The sequence below is a fragment of the Ictalurus furcatus genome, chromosome 23 (assembly GCF_023375685.1).
Source record: "Ictalurus furcatus strain D&B chromosome 23, Billie_1.0, whole genome shotgun sequence".
NCBI lineage: Eukaryota > Metazoa > Chordata > Actinopteri > Siluriformes > Ictaluridae > Ictalurus > Ictalurus furcatus.
Window position 1 is genome coordinate 20,362,324 of NC_071277.1, and position 17,382 is coordinate 20,379,705.

At 42.5% G+C, this 17,382-nt stretch overlaps 1 protein-coding gene across 4 annotated transcripts in view; it reads right to left on the reverse strand.

Annotated features, from left to right (window-relative positions):
• cpne4a (copine IVa) overlaps nucleotides 1–17,382 on the reverse strand; it is a 47,311-nt gene that overhangs the window by 19,109 nt on the left and 10,820 nt on the right. For 2 of the 4 annotated variants that reach the window (XM_053611204.1, XM_053611205.1), the window contains 7 exons: nucleotides 10,527–10,706; nucleotides 8,205–8,276; nucleotides 7,384–7,458; nucleotides 5,153–5,236; nucleotides 3,614–3,703; nucleotides 1,751–1,849; nucleotides 21–32 (listed from right to left, as the gene is read on the reverse strand). In XM_053611204.1, coding sequence (XP_053467179.1) covers nucleotides 21–32; nucleotides 1,751–1,849; nucleotides 3,614–3,703; nucleotides 5,153–5,236; nucleotides 7,384–7,458; nucleotides 8,205–8,276; nucleotides 10,527–10,706 — 612 coding nt within the window. The remainder of the gene's footprint in view (nucleotides 1–20; nucleotides 33–1,750; nucleotides 1,850–3,613; nucleotides 3,704–5,152; nucleotides 5,237–7,383; nucleotides 7,459–8,204; nucleotides 8,277–10,526; nucleotides 10,707–17,382) is intronic. The other 2 variants (XM_053611206.1, XM_053611207.1) reach the window with 2 other exon arrangements.

A 17,382-nucleotide genomic window follows, 5' to 3' on the forward strand; every position in this document is an offset into this window, starting at 1 on the left:
ATTTACATTCATTTACTCACACTGTGCTGGTGCTGGAAAATAAAACAGTCTCAGTGTTACTGCCATCGCACCTGAGCTCAGGTGAGTGTGTTATCTGTTCACAGGTGAGTGTGTTGTTTATATACAGGTGAGTGTGTTGTTTATATACAGGTGAGTGTGTTATCTGTACACAGGTGAGTGTGTTGTTTATATACAGGTGAGTGTGTTATCTGTTCACAGGTGAGTGTGTTGTTTATATACAGGTGAGTGTGTTGTTTATATACAGGTGAGTGTGTTGTTTATATACAGGTGAGTGTGTTATCTGTTCACAGGTGAGTGTGTTGTTTATATACAGGTGAGTGTGTTGTTTATATACAGGTGAGTGTGTTATCTGTACACAGGTGAGTGTGTTGTTTATATACAGGTGAGTGTGTTGTTTATATACAGGTGAGTGTGTTGTTTATATACAGGTGAGTGTGTTATCTGTTCACAGGTGAGTGTGTTGTTTATATACAGGTGAGTGTGTTGTTTATATACAGGTGAGTGTGTTGTTTATATACAGGCGAGTGTGTTGTTTATATACAGGTGAGTGTGTTGTTTATATACAGGTGAGTGTGTTGTTTATATACAGGTGAGTGTGTTATCTGTTCACAGGTGAGTGTGTTGTTTATATACAGGTGAGTGTGTTGTTTATATACAGGTGAGTGTGTTGTTTATATACAGGCGAGTGTGTTGTTTATATACAGGTGAGTGTGTTGTTTATATACAGGTGAGTGTGTTGTTTATATACAGGTGAGTGTGTTATCTGTACACAGGTGAGTGTGTTGTTTATATACAGGTGAGTGTGTTGTTTATATACAGGTGAGTGTGTTATCTGTACACAGGTGAGTGTGTTGTTTATATACAGGTGAGTGTGTTGTTTATATACAGGTGAGTGTGTTATCTGTACACAGGTGAGTGTGTTGTTTATATACAGGTGAGTGTGTTGTTTATATACAGGTGAGTGTGTTATCTGTTCACAGGTGAGTGTGTTGTTTATATACAGGTGAGTGTGTTGTTTATATACAGGTGAGTGTGTTATCTGTTCACAGGTGAGTGTGTTGTTTATATACAGGTGAGTGTGTTGTTTATATACAGGTGAGTGTGTTGTTTATATACAGGTGAGTGTGTTGTTTATATACAGGTGAGTGTGTTATCTGTACACAGGTGAGTGTGTTGTTTATATACAGGCGAGTGTGTTGTTTATATACAGGTGAGTGTGTTGTTTATATACAGGCGAGTGTGTTGTTTATATACAGGTGAGTGTGTTGTTTATATACAGGTGAGTGTGTTATCTGTACACAGGTGAGTGTGTTGTTTATATACAGGTGAGTGTGTTGTTTATATACAGGTGAGTGTGTTGTTTATATACAGGTGAGTGTGTTGTTTATATACAGGTGAGTGTGTTGTTTATATACAGGCGAGTGTGTTGTTTATATACAGGTGAGTGTGTTGTTTATATACAGGTGAGTGTGTTATCTGTACACAGGTGAGTGTGTTGTTTATATACAGGTGAGTGTGTTGTTTATATACAGGTGAGTGTGTTGTTTATATACAGGTGAGTGTGTTATCTGTACACAGGTGAGTGTGTTGTTTATATACAGGTGAGTGTGTTGTTTATATACAGGTGAGTGTGTTGTTTATATACAGGTGAGTGTGTTGTTTATATACAGGTGAGTGTGTTATCTGTACACAGGTGAGTGTGTTGTTTATATACAGGTGAGTGTGTTACCTGCTTGCCGTCGGTGGCTCCACGCATCTCTTTAAAAGTGGCTTTGAACTCGCCAATGAAGTCGTGTTTTCCGTTGGAGTCCCAGTCCCACACAGAGCACTGCGGAGAGGAACACCGACTGTTCAACACACTCCGATCCCCAGCTGTCTCACCCTACTAGATTATCAATTGACTAATTGAATCTGATGGCACTAACACTTATTTCACACACACACACACACACACACACACACACACACACACACACACACAGAGGGTTTGTTTTTTTATTGTCTCTCGAGTCACAGATCAGACGTCTCCAGTTATTCCTCACACGCTGACAGTGATGTTAAAGAAAAGTGTGTGTGGACAGTGTGACCTTTTCCTCCCGCTGAGACTGAGGCATATTCTTCCTCCATCATGTGTGTGTGTGTGTGTGTGTGTGTGTGTGTGTGTGTGTGTGTGTGTGTGTGTGTGTCTCTGAATAAAGTTCTTGCACTCATTGAATCTTAAGTAGTCACTGGGATCTATAGTGCATTAACCAGGGATCATGGGTGAGTCAACAGGGGCATTAAAAAGTCTAAGGTGAATTAATTGATAGATCTAGAGTGCCTCCCTCCTCCCCCCTCGCCCCTCCCCTCGCCCCCCGCCCTCCCCCGCACTCACATTGTACTTAACGTCCCGGGCCGGAGCACGCTTACGTCATTACGGCTTCTTGTCCAACATCTTCACGTTACTTATCCTAAAACAGACTTTTTTTAGGTTAGCGTTTATCGGACTTTTTAAGAGTGAAGTTGGACGGAATGATTAAACAGGAAACAGTTCCCCTCTGCGCTTTACAAACGCTGTTTTCCTCCTCAGCACGCTTGGTGGTGCATCACGGGGGCTGATTCTGTCCTGCACAGTCAGAGTCAGCTTCCACCGAGAGCACAGTTGTGTTTCTAAAAGGCGTTCTGCTGGAAATATGGACCACAGTTTCTCCCACGACATCAACCTCCCTGCGTGAACCTGATTATTGTTCTGCGACAGTTCGACTGAGGACCGCCTCGACTCGCTGTGTAAGTGCGGGGAGTCTTGCAGTGATGGTGTTTATTGTTTTTGTTCAGTGTGTTCAGTGTGTAGTGAAGGTTCCCACGCCCAATGTCACTGTGGCCTATCAGAGATCGGTTTCCACCCCAAATGCCTCTGTAGCCAATCAGAGAGCAGTTTCTGCCAGCAGTGCCTGTGTAACAAATCAGAGAGCAATTCCCACCCCCAATGCCACTGTCACCAATCACAGAGCAGTACCCGCTCCCAGTGCTAATGTGACCAATCAGAGAGCAGTTCCCACTGTCATTGCCAACTCAATTCCCACCTACAATGTAGTTGTGACCAATCAGAAAGCAATTCCCATCCAAAATGACCAATCAGAGAGCAGCTCCCATGCCCAGTGCCACTGTGGCCAATTGGAGAGCAGCCTCTCCTGGAGAACAATTCTCCTCCCACCACCTCAATGCCCCTGTGACCAATCAGGAAGCGTTTACCCAATGCCGCTTTGATGAGTTAATGTTACTGTAGCCAATCAGAGAGCAGTACCTCCCTCTCAGTTGCCACGGCAAGCAATCAGAAAGCAATTCCCAATCCCGATGCTACTGTGACCAATCAGAGAGCAGTTCGCACTCTCACTGACTTTATGATCAATCAGAAAGTGATCCACCAGCCCGGTGCTGACGCGACCAATCAGAGAGCCATTTCCACCCGAAATGACCATTTAAAAATACAGCTTATCTTCTAAAAGATTCTGTTAAGTTTACTTTGATCAGTGCAAAATGCAACAGAGTGTGTGTGTGTGTGTGTGTGTGTGTGTGTGTGTGTGTGTGTGTGTGTGTGTGTGTGACGGATCACCTTCAGTATCCTGTCATGGTCGCCGCTGCACAGACAGTTCAGGGAGGTTTTGAACGTCTTCCACACCGGGTTCAGGTTGTTCATTACCGTCTGCGACACAGGAGCACACGTCATGCTCAGAAACCATATTAGATTTGATATTTTTATATTTCTGTGATGGAGCAGCAGGACCTGGTGAGGAATCCTCTCATTTAAAGCATACTCATTAATGTTCTTCGCCGTCTCAGTCCACAAACGCACGGCATTAAAAACTTTCCGTCACTATTTACCACACACGAGTTCCAGTTCAATAGAACCAGATGAATTCACTGACACCGCGACGCTGTTTAGCGCACGTATCTGGAGAGAAGACGTGTCTGGAGAGCGAGTCCAAGCAAATGTAATAATAAAAAATCCTACCAAAAAGAAACGCATTAGATCTTATTTTGATCATTCATGACTTTTACACAAAGGTACAATGACATTACAAGCGTATTCTATAAGAAACTTGGTGCACTGTGATGTCTACTCGCATTAGGGGGCGGGGCTTATTTAATCCCCACGTTGTTTGACGCCTTTTCCCACACTTTTTGCCGGACGTTCGAATCCCGATGCCGTCCGACAGTCCTAGAAGCACTCTCCTAGACAGCGCCATCACCTGGCAGTGCTTTCTGTGTGGGAGGGGCATACTCGAAGCGACAGTAGCCAATCGTGGCTCTCTGTGAGCTCATGTATGCAGAAGACGGTAAATGCGTTCAGGTTTAAATATATACAGAGAGAGAACGAAGCGATGTACAGAACGGCCTAAGACTTTCTGACTTCAAGTTTTGTTCAGGGGAAAAAAAGACGACAGGCTTCATGAATTCATGATTAAACCCCGGGAATTAAAGAACTCGCTTATTGTCCGTTTTGTCTATGAAAACGTCCTCGATAAACACCTCCGTATATCGTGTAAGGTGAACACCCCGAAACCACCACCACGCCCCACCCCCTCCACCTCCATCGAAGGCAGTAAAAGTTGCCGGAGTTGTTCTTTAAAATGTGTGTGTGTGAGTGTGTGTGTGTGTGTGTGTGTGTGTGTGTGTGTGTGTGTGACTAAAACACGGACAACTCTGCATTTTTCAAACACATAATTTATCCTCAGAGTTCGATGAAAGCGTTTCGATTTCGTGGACGTTTCTCCTGCTGAGCTCCATTACTGTGAATTTAATGGAAGAAGCGAAAGAGCGTCTCTCAGCCACGACCGCACAGCGCTCCCAAATGACCTGCGCGATCACACTCAAATTAAACACCCCATTTCTTCCCAGCCACTTTCAAATGAACTCGCTGATGAACTTGAAATCATGTTTTGGAGAATCCCACGAGGTGAACAGAAAGCAAAAAAAAACACAGTCTTTAAATGTTGAGGATCCTGACAGATCCAGGAAGAACAGGGCTGCACCTACTGCACATTACACACATGCCCCTTGTAGATTACGTAGAAACTGGCCACGCCCACCTGGACTAAATGGACCAAACCAAAACTGTGTGTGTGTGTGTGTGTGTGTGTGTGTGTGTCACCTCTGTCCTGTACACCAGCTGCTGTGTTCCATCGTCGTTCACTCTGTAAATCTCCAGAAAAGGATCTGATTTGCTGAAGAAGTCCTGCAGGGAAACAACAACACAACACACTGTCTCATCCATCACGACACCTGATAACAGCGAAGACAAAACCACCCCTGATCCTTTATGCGACTCGACTGCACCTTCAGTGCTTCAGAATAAAATCAGGAAATAAGAAGGATATGACACAAACACAAGGCGTTTAAACAACTGGATTTTTCCCCTGAATGTGATCTTCTGCTGAAATTGTTTCCCAGATGTTTGCTCTAACCCAACTCGTCCCTTTAAGTAAATGACTCTTTGCTCTGCATGAACACCTTCTCTTCATCTACGATGGTTAGACCGTGTTTAGCTGAAACTGGAGTCGGGGTGAAATTCCACAGCATCTCTCATCTCACTTGATTTTACTCCCTTCACTCGATAGAAGCAGAGAACGAGGGATGAGCACCGCTGCCGTAGCTTTACAGAGTTGGAAATACTTCGCTACTATACTCAAGTATTATTTTGGGAATATTTCATTCAATTCAGTTTGGTTTGTATAGCACTTTTAACAATGGACATTGTCCCACAGAATTAACAGCAAGTTATTGTGAATTCCAGAACAGCATGTCTATCGTGAATACCATAAAATACAGACTAATGCAAATAAATACATACATACATACATTAATACATACATAAATACATACAAAATAGCTTGCACTGATTCACTGCAGAAGTCACAACCTGTGTTAGAGGGTGAATCAGTTGTTGTGCTTGTGAATCAATTCCCCCGATTCATTCGAAAGAGTCATTTGAAAAGAACGATTCGCCTCTGGATGAGTGACATGATCAGAGGGAAATCCAACTCTGTGTCTGGAATTTCTTTTCATGAGAGGGATGAGAAAGAGATGAGAGAGGGATGATATAGAGAGGGATAAGAGAGAAGGATGAGAGATGGACGGGAAAGAAGGATTAGAGGGATGTGAGAGAGCAATGAGACAAGGATGATACAGACGTGGATGAGAGAAGGATGAGAGAGGGGTGATATGGGCGAGGGATGAGACAGAGATGAGAGAAATGGGTGAGGAACGAGAGAGAGAGAGATGAAAGAGATGAGAGAGAGATGATGTCCTAAAATGAGAGAACTTACCTGGAACACAAGAATGAGTTTTCCTGGATGTTTCACCTGTATGTGTGTATGCATCTCTCTCTCTCTCTCTCTCTCTCTCTCTCTCCCATCATTACCTCTTTCTTTTTGTTTCAGTGAGGGTTTAAAGTTTAGCTTTCTCTCTGTCAGTCTTCATTTCTCTCACGCTCTCTGTCACACTTCTTCTATCAACATGTCTCTTTTGCTCAGTCGCTCTCTTTATCTCTCTCTCTCTCTACCTCATCTATCTGTCAGTGTCATTCCTTCATTCTCTCTTTCTTTCAATTAGTGCTTAAAGTTTAACTTTCTTTCTTGTTCTTTATTTCTCAGCCCTCGTTGTCTCTCTGTCTCTTTTTATCTCTCTCTCTCTCTCTCTCTCTCTCTCACACACTCTCTCTCTGTTACTCTCTCTCTCTCTCTCTCTCTCTCTCTCTCTCTCTCTCTCTCTGTTACTCTCTCTCTCCGTTCACGTCAGTAGCTTGAGCAGGAATGTATTGAGTAAAACTTTGCAGGCAATACTGAATATGAATATTAATGAGCAGTGGGCGTGTCTCGGTGAAAACGGGCTGTGAGTAGGAGAAGCAGAGGAAAGCACTTTATTCTAATACTTTATTGAAATAAGCTTAAATAATTTAACCTGCATCATGTCACTTCCACTGTGTGAAATGAGTAAAACTCATGGAAAACCGTATTTGAATTAATCGTAAGTTATTTTGATCTGCAATTTTATCATTGATCCATTACATGCTGGAAAATAAATAGTATAACATACCGTGTTTCTATCTGAAATATTTATATTGACTGTTAAACCTGAGTATGAAAAGCAGACAAAAATAGACACAGACGTCTGAGAGTTAAACTTGACCTCATTTCCTGTCTGTCTGTCTCTTACTTCCTGTATACAGCGTGTCCTCATGTTAGCTTCATAGTGTAATAACACTGCCACTCAGATGATCAAAATAACCTCTCCATTGGTACTCTGTAATAAAGATCTAACTGTGTGTGTGTGTGTGTGTGTGTGTGTGTGTGTGTGTGTGTGCGTGTGTGTGTGTACATATACCTTATCATCCAGTTTCCTGGCGCTGAATGACAGCTCCACGTAGTCATCATTCCCCGTCAGTTCCTCCGCTGTGACCTGGAACCACCATAAACAAATACACACACAGCATTATGGGTAATTATATTACTGATTAAAATAATACTGATTAATTAATGCATCATCCATCCAGGCACATGAAATAAGAGAGTCAGCTTTGATTTGAAATCGTCCTTAAAATTTGACCGGTGTTTCTGGGGAAAAGGAGGAGGAGCTTAGGTCACCGTAAACGTGATCATGTGACGTCTCTCGGTGCGGTGCTTAGCATAAAATACTAGCTTTTAATCAGGCACTATAATGGCTAATGCTAGCTATTCAACACGGACTGCAAAATTCAGACCTCCAGTTTAAAGTTAGGCTTAGGGGGTGGGGTTAGCATTGAACCTTTTCTTTTAACTTAAACTATATAACTTATCATTTATAATTTATATAAATAAATTAAATCATCTTCAGCCGTTCAAATTCATGACCATGAGATTAGGGTCAATAACTACTCGCTACAATAGTTGACATAATGTTTGGAAAACAGATGAGGTAACATTAGCTAAGCTAACGAGTCAGTTGGTTAATACTGGCCCAGTGCTGCGTGTAGTGTTAGTTATTATGCAAAATGCAGCATCAAGCTGAGGATAGTGAACAGAAAATCGTCAGTGGTCATGTAATTCAGCTTCTGCCAGCTGTGGACCCAGTATCACCTGTCAGTCAGGAAAACAAAAACGAGCTAACACCATGGACAGATGTTCTGAATGTAATAATAAAGTGAAGAGGGAGGAGGGAAAGCGTACCATGATGGTGGACTTGCCCACGGTGTTGCTGTGTTTCAGCAGAGCTCTAGACAGCTTTCTCTGGGACACAATCTGTTCAGGGACGGAAAAGACAGAAGAAGCACCGTCACGTCTCTCACGTCCGAGCTCATTTTTACTAAGAAAGAAAGCAGAGCCGTGTCGAAGGAGACGACAGACGCCAGACGGAACGTCTCAGAGCCACAAGTGTGAAGAAAAGACCAACATGTGGCAATGAATCAGTTCTACTGAACAAATCAGTCCAGTCATCAGCATGATATTCTTTCCTGCTCAATATATATATATATATATGTAGTCAGCTCAGCACACCGACGCTGTCGTCTCTCCTTCATCGGACCAAACACGATTTTTATATCCGAATCTTGCCTTCCAGATGTTTACTGGTGAAAGCTGAGTGGTGAAAATGTCTGAAAGTGTACTGCCTTCTGGGTCTGTTCATTGCTAATGATTCATAGCAGTTAAAATGATTCTTTTCTATAGCTTTAACCTTCAGTTTGGGAATTTTAGACTGTGGGTTTTATATGAATAAGACTCATTAAAATTCCTGTGCAGAAATTCCAATTAAAACGTCCACTCCTTTGTTTTATTTTTTAAAGAAATTATACCTTGTATATTAGTTATATCAACACAGATGTGTTATAGATGTGTTATATGTGATCTAGATTTTATATATCTGTATAGATGTGATTATAGATATAGATTTGTTATAGATGTGATCAGTGTGAATAGATGTAATAATATGATATGATCTAGATGTGTTACAGATGTGATATAGATGTAATAATATGATATGATCTAGATGTGTTACAGATGTGATATAGATGTAATAATATGATATGATCTAGATGTGTTACAGATGTGCTATAGATGTAATAATATGATATGATCTAGATGTGTTATAGATGTGCTATAGATGTGATATATTAGATTTGATGGATGTGAGATAGATGTGATGAATGTGATAGATATGACAGAGATGTGATATAGAGACATAAAATGAAGAAAAGGGGTAAGGAAGAACCTTCACTTAACACCAAGCTTCAGTAGTACTGAAAAGTGATGGTGCGTGTAGATTATGTATGAATTAAATTAGATTTTACAGAGACTCAAAAGTCAGCACAAACCTAGAGGAACATTCCCAAGTCTAATGTTCCAAATATTTAGATGTGATATAGATGTATATAGATATTAGACAGATGTGATATAGATGTTATATATATATATATATATATATATATATATATATATATATATATATATATATATATATATGTTATAGCTGTGCCCTTAGCTGTAGTGAAGGTACAAGAGTTCCTAAACTTCACAATTCAACTTTTCAACTACCCCTGACAGAACTAAAAGCAGAACCCAAAACAAAAAAAACACCTCAGGATGGAGTTGGAAAGACGGTACAGCTTCAATGAGTTTCAGGGATCAAAGACAGGACCTGACTTCTACTCGCCCATAAGCGTGACCCTGGAGTCTGATCAACTAAAAGACTGCAGAGAGACATAAAAGAGGCTGAGCCGGAATAAAATAAGCTATCATCTAGAGTGCAGTCTAAGATACACTGCAGCAAAACATGAACTGCACTGACTCCTGAACCGGAACAACACTGAACCCTGGGGAAAGGAAGAACCTTCACTTAACACCAAGCTTCAGTCGGACGGAGCGGTGATGGTGGGTTTAGATTATGTATGAACTAAACTAGATTTTTCAGAGAACCAGAAGTCAAAACAAACCATTAGGAACTTTCCTTTCCAAGTCTAACTTTCCTCATTTCTGCAACCCTGGGAATTTCCTTCAGTCTCTCGGAGTGACACAAACAAACTCCTGCACATTTTGTTAGGTGATAAATATATCCCAAAATCTGAAAACGGAACATATTCCTGTACACTAACATCACTGCAACATGCACTGTAAAGTATTTCAACTACGATATTACACATTTTAACAAACAGCATGGTTTCTGTGACTCCATCAGGAAACGTCGGAGAACTGGGAAACGTGGATGCCAATCGGCTTGTATTTAAAGTTCACGTATGTTCAGTGATCTATGATACAAAATTAAACAATTATTTATCGCTTAATTGAAATGTAATGTTTAATGTTGAAATTTTTTGACATCACCACAGCAGATTTCCAACAACCGATTAAAAACATGCAGGTTACGGAGAACCCAAAGCAACCGGCTGCTAGATTCAGGCTCCCAGCAAGTTTACTTTACAGTATGGATGTGCGAATATGTAAGTGTGTGTGTGTGTGTGTGTGTGTGTGTGTGTGTGTGTGTGTGTGTGTGTGTACCTGTCCCAGCGTACACTCCATGGCCCCCAGGCAGTCGACCTCCTTGGTACCATTGTGGCTGCTGCTGATGTCGTAGAGCTCGAAGCGGAGACGCTGCACCTCCTCAAAGTAGTAGTCCAGGGTGAACACTTTGGAGAAGGTGGGGTTGATGGAGCTCCGTATCACCTCCGTCCTGTCCACCTGCAGGGACACGGCAAGGCGATATTTGTTACAAGAAAACTTGGGATTCTGAATGGTCAGAAGGTATTGATTTATTTTCTATAGAAGCCGCTCTGACAGGAGTGAAGGTTAATATTAATATGCCTGCTCTTATACATTATCGTTTCTATAGTAACAGCTCATTTAACAGTGTCCATTTAGCGTTTACGGAAGGAGTCTCCAGTGTCAGCACTTTGGAACGTTCAGAGGTAAAGCTGTAACTTAAAGTTTTCCCGCATCTTCAGGACAGAGGAGTTTACAATTCTCAGTAACATAATAAGAGTTCTTTAGTCATACTTGCTTTGAGAGAGAGAGAGAGAGAGAGAGAGAGAATAAAAGAGAGGGCTGGTGAAGGAATGACTGTTTATAACTGCTATAACAGAAGTGAGCACAGGAACTAACTCTTTCACAGACATTCAACAACATTACTTCGAAATGCAGACATATTTATAATGTATAAAAGAATAAGCATATATATGTTATTTGAATAAAATCCAATCACATCATCATCACAAATCTGCCATAAGATCAGCCAGAAACACTGGCCAAAAACATTTTAAAAACCATCTGCCCATTAAGTCACAGATCAAACGATCCCCCTGATCAATGTGGAGGTCATCTCTAAGCAGCATGTTTATACTGTTTATAATATTGATGGAATTTGCTTTATAATTGGCTGTTAAATGTATTAGAACGCTTATCATGTGATATTGATATCAAGGCAACCTTTAAAATAAACTCTACGTATAAATCATCAGAACTGTTACATTTTCAGTTTCTTTTTTTTTTAAATAATTTTGCAAAGAACTATAAAGGATTTGAATCCTCTTTCAATCTAGTATTCACCCTCACGAGCACAAGCCTGTGGCTAGATCAAAGCCCTTTTTATTGCGTATACCTTTCTGCGCGTAACATTTTTATCCGTTATGTTGAAACCAGCACACAGATTTCCATCAGGATTCTTTATATCATTCATCACTGAACTGGAGACGGATTTATGGGATTTTAAACGAAATCTTGCTTCGCTGTAACTATAAAGTCTACAGCGAGACGCCTGGAGCGAAGGCGCCCCATGAGCAGAGCGTGGTTTTTTTCGCTGTACTGTTCATCTAAACCCTGGGGATTTCCGTGTACACGCCTCTGTAAAGTTCCTGTGAGATTCGAGGGAAAAGAAAAGGATTTAATGACGTTCATGAAGCCTATCTGACTCCAGTGATTTGTCTGAGATTGAGCCGCAGACTAAATGCAGCAACAATACAGCATTAAGCCTATAGAGATATGAGCAGACACGAACATGAGAAACCACGGGGTATTCTGGATCAATGTTACTAGAAAGGAGACCAACATTAAGCTAAATAATGTAGTAATTGTAATAAATGTAGTAAAATAATAATAAAAGATGAAGTGGTGAGCCAGCCAGGAGAAAATAACAGACATCATGCTAGCCGCATTTTTTTCATTCAACGTTAGACAGAATGAAAGATGCAATAAATATTATACAGTATAGCTCATGATAACTGGCTCTTTAATAAAAGCTGAAGTAGCAAGATAGCTAGCGGTAAACAACAGACTTAGTAATCTGAAAAATGCTGATGTTGCATAATCATAAATAAAAGCTGCACCACTGACAGAGAAGTTGCTGAAGATGGATGAATTGTAGTGTAGTGGTGAGCCAGCCAGGAGTAATCAACAGAGCTCGTGCTAACTGCTAGACATACTTGCTTTCTCAAACTTCCTTCAATAGACTGACATAACATTAAGTTATAAGTGAGAAGAGAACTACATTAGAAGCTCGATCTGATACTGCTGCGTTATGCTAGCTTGGTAAATTATGTATAAAAGCTACATGTGCACCATGTTGCAATCTGTTGGCACTTATACGTGTAGTTGTACAAATAGCTACAGAAATCAGAAATTAAAAAAATAAACTGTCTAGGGCCTGTAGGGGTGCCATTTCTTTTGGGAGCATGTCTTTTCATCCAGTTTTTGGTTAGGTAGGTAATCCAATTCCAAGTCCTCCAAATTTTAATTGCCGAAGATGCAGAACGTGTGGAGCAGGTGTGTGAGGTGGAGCCTATCCTGGAGCAATCTGACGGTAATGACATGGAACTGCAGAAGAAATGCAGCGTCTCAGGAATGAAATTGTTTTCATGCAGATATACGGAAAGTTCTACAAAACTTCAGGCTTCACTGTACCGGTCTCTCTCTCTCTCACACTTGCTTTCTCACGCCGTGTGTTTTTGCTGAGGATGTGATGGAGGATGGAGGATTTCATCACTCCCTCATCGGTCAGTCAGACACAAAATGGCAGCCGCTGATTTCCTCCGAGACCTCGGAGCTGTGCGACTCTGTCGCTTCCTCCAGAACGAGGCACGAGCAGAAACGCGCTGCAGGAAGGCAATTCAGACGCTTTCAGAAACTTTCCTCAACTTTTCAAATCAAAACGTTCTGCAGGTTGCTTTTTGGATCGGTTTGGAGAGAGGAAGCTGGCGACGAAAGAAACGCCGGAGTAGCAGTGCTATCATGCTAACACTGTTCACTTTCACTTTATTAGCTAGACGATGCAGAACATGAGATGTGTTTAATGAATTATGAAGAAGCAGCAGTGACAGAGAGAAAAGAGAGCACGAGAGAAGAGACTGATTCACTGTTTTATTCGGTACTTTTTGTTCAGGGTCAAAGGTTAAACTCAGTCTGAGCAGATGCAGCAGTAAATCAGCAGCACGTAGACTTGATGCTCAGAAACAGCGCTCCCTGATGGTTCCTGACCCACATCTGGAGAAGTTCTCCTTTAAAAATAGTTGTCAGATTTCTGAAGCGCACAAGAGCCAAGTGTGATGCTGCAGAAGCATGGGATTTACTTTCAGAGAGAGACACTCAGGCACAGGGGTGTGAGCCGGACCGTTAATCATCCGCGGCTCAGCCCAGACTCCTGTCCGTGAAAAATCCTTTAAAAACACGCCTCTGAGCACACCGTGTGCATGCGTTTTTGTGCTCGCGTGTGAGCGCTCATCGCTTTAAAAATGCGAAAACTGGACAAAAAGTTGTAGCCTACGTGTCATAGACCTGTTCTCACTGTTCGCAGGAACCGGAACCATAAAATACGGAACGTTCTGGATATCTAACACGAGGCTAGGCTATAGTTTCAGAGGGTGTTAGTGTTTCCATTTTAATCCATTTTCCCCTCACACTAACTGACTGTAGCTGTGTTTCCATCCAAAGCTGAGAATTTAACTTATGCACGAAACTGGAATATCACATAAACCACTCGCTGCAGTAGGAGAAGCCGCTGTGGGACTTTTGTCGTATATAATAAATTGCATCTCAGAGCGCGCGGATGAAACGCGATAACCGCGGTCGTGTCATCCTGCGCTCGGAGGCGGGAGCGTGCTCTGTAGGGACGCGGTCGTGTGAGACAGTTCTGGGAGGTAATTATACCGAAACACTCTGACAGACTTTAGCTAAGAATTTCAGACTGAGTTGTACAGTATTTTACAGTAATTATGATTATGACTGAGGTCTGAACTGCATTTGATATTGGTAACAGTGAAGCATGATCTATCACAGCGTTCTTCAGATCTGAAGAGATTAGCTCCAGCCTCATTTACAGCAGGACGCTACTGTAGAGGAGTTATTTAAACCACGCAGCGAAACCCAGTACAAATCAAAACATTTCAAATGATTAAAACTGCTGGGTACGCCAAGACAAGTATTCAAATTAAACCCGGAGCAACCTGCACTGGACCACTTCAGATGGAGTGACTCTTTCTTTCCTTCAGAACAAAAGAAAGAAAGAAAGAAAGAAAGAAAGAAAGGCAAAAGATATACAAATAAATAAATAAATATAGAGTGAATGAATTAATGAAAGAAAAAGCTATATTAAAACAAGAAAGGGAAGATAAACAGGAGGAAGAAAGAAATGAAGAAAAGAGAGAGGAGATAAAGAGGACAACGCAGTTATGAAGAGTTTATCTCTCCCTCTGTCTCTCTCTCTGTCTCTCCCTCTATCTCTCCGTATCTCTCTCTCTCTCCCTCTCTCTCTCTCCCTCTATCTCTCTGTATCTCTCTCTCTCTCTCTCTCTCTCTCTCTCTCTCCCTCTCTCTCTCTCTCTCTCTCTCTCTCTCTCTCTGTCTCTCCGTATCTCTCTCTCCATATCTCTCTCTCTCTCTCTCCCTCTCTCTCCCTCTCTCTCTCTCTCCCTCTCTCTCTCTCTCTCTCTCTCTCTGTCTCTCCGTATCTCTCTCTCCCTCTCTCTCTCTCTCTCTCTCTCTCTCTCTCTCTCTCTCTGTCTCTCCGTATCTCTCTCTCCGTATCTCTCTCTCTCCCTCTCTCTCGCTCTCTCTCTCTGTCTCTGTCTCTCCCTCTCTCTCTCCGTATCTCTCTCTCCCTCTGTCTCTCTCTCTCTCCCTCTGTCTCTCTCTCTCCCTCTGTCTCTCTATCTGTCTCTCTCTCTGTCTCTTTCTCTCTCTCCCTCTGTCTCTCTCCCTCTCTCTCTCTCCCTCTGTCTCTTTCTCTCTCTCTCTCTCTCCCTCTGTCTCTTTCTCCCTCTCTCTCTCTCTCTCCCTGTCTCTCTCTCTGTATCTCTTTCTCTGTCTCTCTCTCTCTGTCTCTCTCTCTCTCTCTGTCTCTGTCTGTGTGTGTGTGTGTGTGTGTGTGTCAGGATGAGCTGAGTCGTGTGGAGAGGCCGTTGTGGAAATCCGAGGCTGTTCCTGCGTCAGTAAACACAAGCCCTGGATCACATTTAAATGCAGATCTGAATATCACTGAGATTTTCTTTTAAATCTCATCACCACGTCCTGCTCCAGAAAGCGTGCAGAGAAAGAGTTCCATCTTCAGCTCGTGGAAAATACCGGCTCACGTAAGCGTTCGTCTCGTTTCGGTGCGCGGCGTAACGCTCGTGCACGCGTCTCCGTATCGGACAGGGGTTTCAGCTCCTTTACCGCGGTCGAGTTCAGAACCCTATCCCGACTACAGGGGAATACTTTCTTCTGTTCTGTTCTGTACAGAACGTATAAGGATCGCCCGGACGGACCAGAGACGTTAGTGAAGAGTGACCTTCAGCGCGCAGCGAGGATTTAATACTGAAACCCCACGCATCAGTATCCAGAACCGCAGACAGATGTGTTACTCGAAAGTTCTGTGAGAGCTGCGTTCACTTCAGCTGTTCCTGACTGATACATTACGCTCCTGTTAGAGTTATTTCAAAACTCGCCATCTTCTCATCCGTACTGAAGCCAGCGCGGAACCCGAGTCTGCAGAGACACCGATGTCTTACAAGCGTCAAATAAATCAATGGTGCAGGTTTAATGGAACAAGCAGCACTGAAATATCGATCTAAAGTGCACTCGTGCACTGTATTCACGACACAACCATCAATAAGTTATGCAGCAGCGGTTGTCCTGGTAACGATACCGTAACGCCGGTGGAGCTTCTCGTTTACGTCTGAATTAGAGAACTCCGTCACATCGTAGGACTTCATCACAAATTTAGAGAAGCCATCATAACCATGAAGAACCAACAAGTTCAATTAAACTACCGTTACGAAACCATTAGAAATCCCTATAAGCCCCGCCTCCTCACACAACATCCCTGTAGAACGTTCTGGGAGCGACACACACACACACACACACACACACACACACACACACACACACACACACCGAGAGGATGGAGATGGATGGAGACTTTTTTAAATGAATAAATAGATAGATGATGACGTGGCACTCGAGAGGATCCAGTCAGCTGCAGCTGCAGGGTTTTATCTTCTCACATGCACTTTCTCACTTTTTACATAATTCATACACTTTCAAGCTGCTCGAGGCTCGGCGTAAATCTCTCGACGGACCGAGCACACACACACACACACACACACACACACACACTCGTACAAGCAAATCAAGGAGGACCTGAAAAACCACCAACTCGGTCTCCACGACGCCAAGGTCATCGCCATGGAGCATAAAACATGGAAAGGCATCACGTGTGAAGCTCAAAATCCGCCCTGTCGCCAGCTAGGGACCAACGAAGAGGAAACGATGACAGGAGCCAGGGATTTGTTTTGGAACGCCGACTTTTCGCAATCAATCAAATCCAAATGGACAAAACCGAAGTCCCTCCCACCGGAATATTCCGCTGAGAAATACGTCACGTTGAGGGAAAAACTGTCTGAATATTCGTCTCACGTTGTCTTTAACATCTGGATGATGCATAAACTACTGGAACGCGCGACACCTTTTCGCACTAAACGATTTTTGTGCGATCTAATGATGTCGTGGAAGGGGCGGAGCCACCAGAGGGCGCTGGATGCTCCTGTGAGAGCTGTTCTGATGCGGTTCAACTGGGTCCCTCATGCACTTTTTGTTTTTTTATTCGTACTCGCCTGCGATATTTACAATGTTTGAACTTTTGGGTTCAAAATATAAACAAATGACTGTCTTTAAGCATAATGCGTTTTCTGAGGACGAGTACACGACCTCGTTAAGCGTTCAGTCCACGCGAGAACCCGACGCTCTGCCGTGTTAATGAACGTGACTTTTTTCTGTCCCTAACTGCTTACTCCTGTGAAGTTTTTGTGCTGGTCGTGTGGTGTCCCAGTCCCAACGCACACCTCTAATCATTTATCAGTTCCGTTTCGAGACATTACTGACCTACAAACTT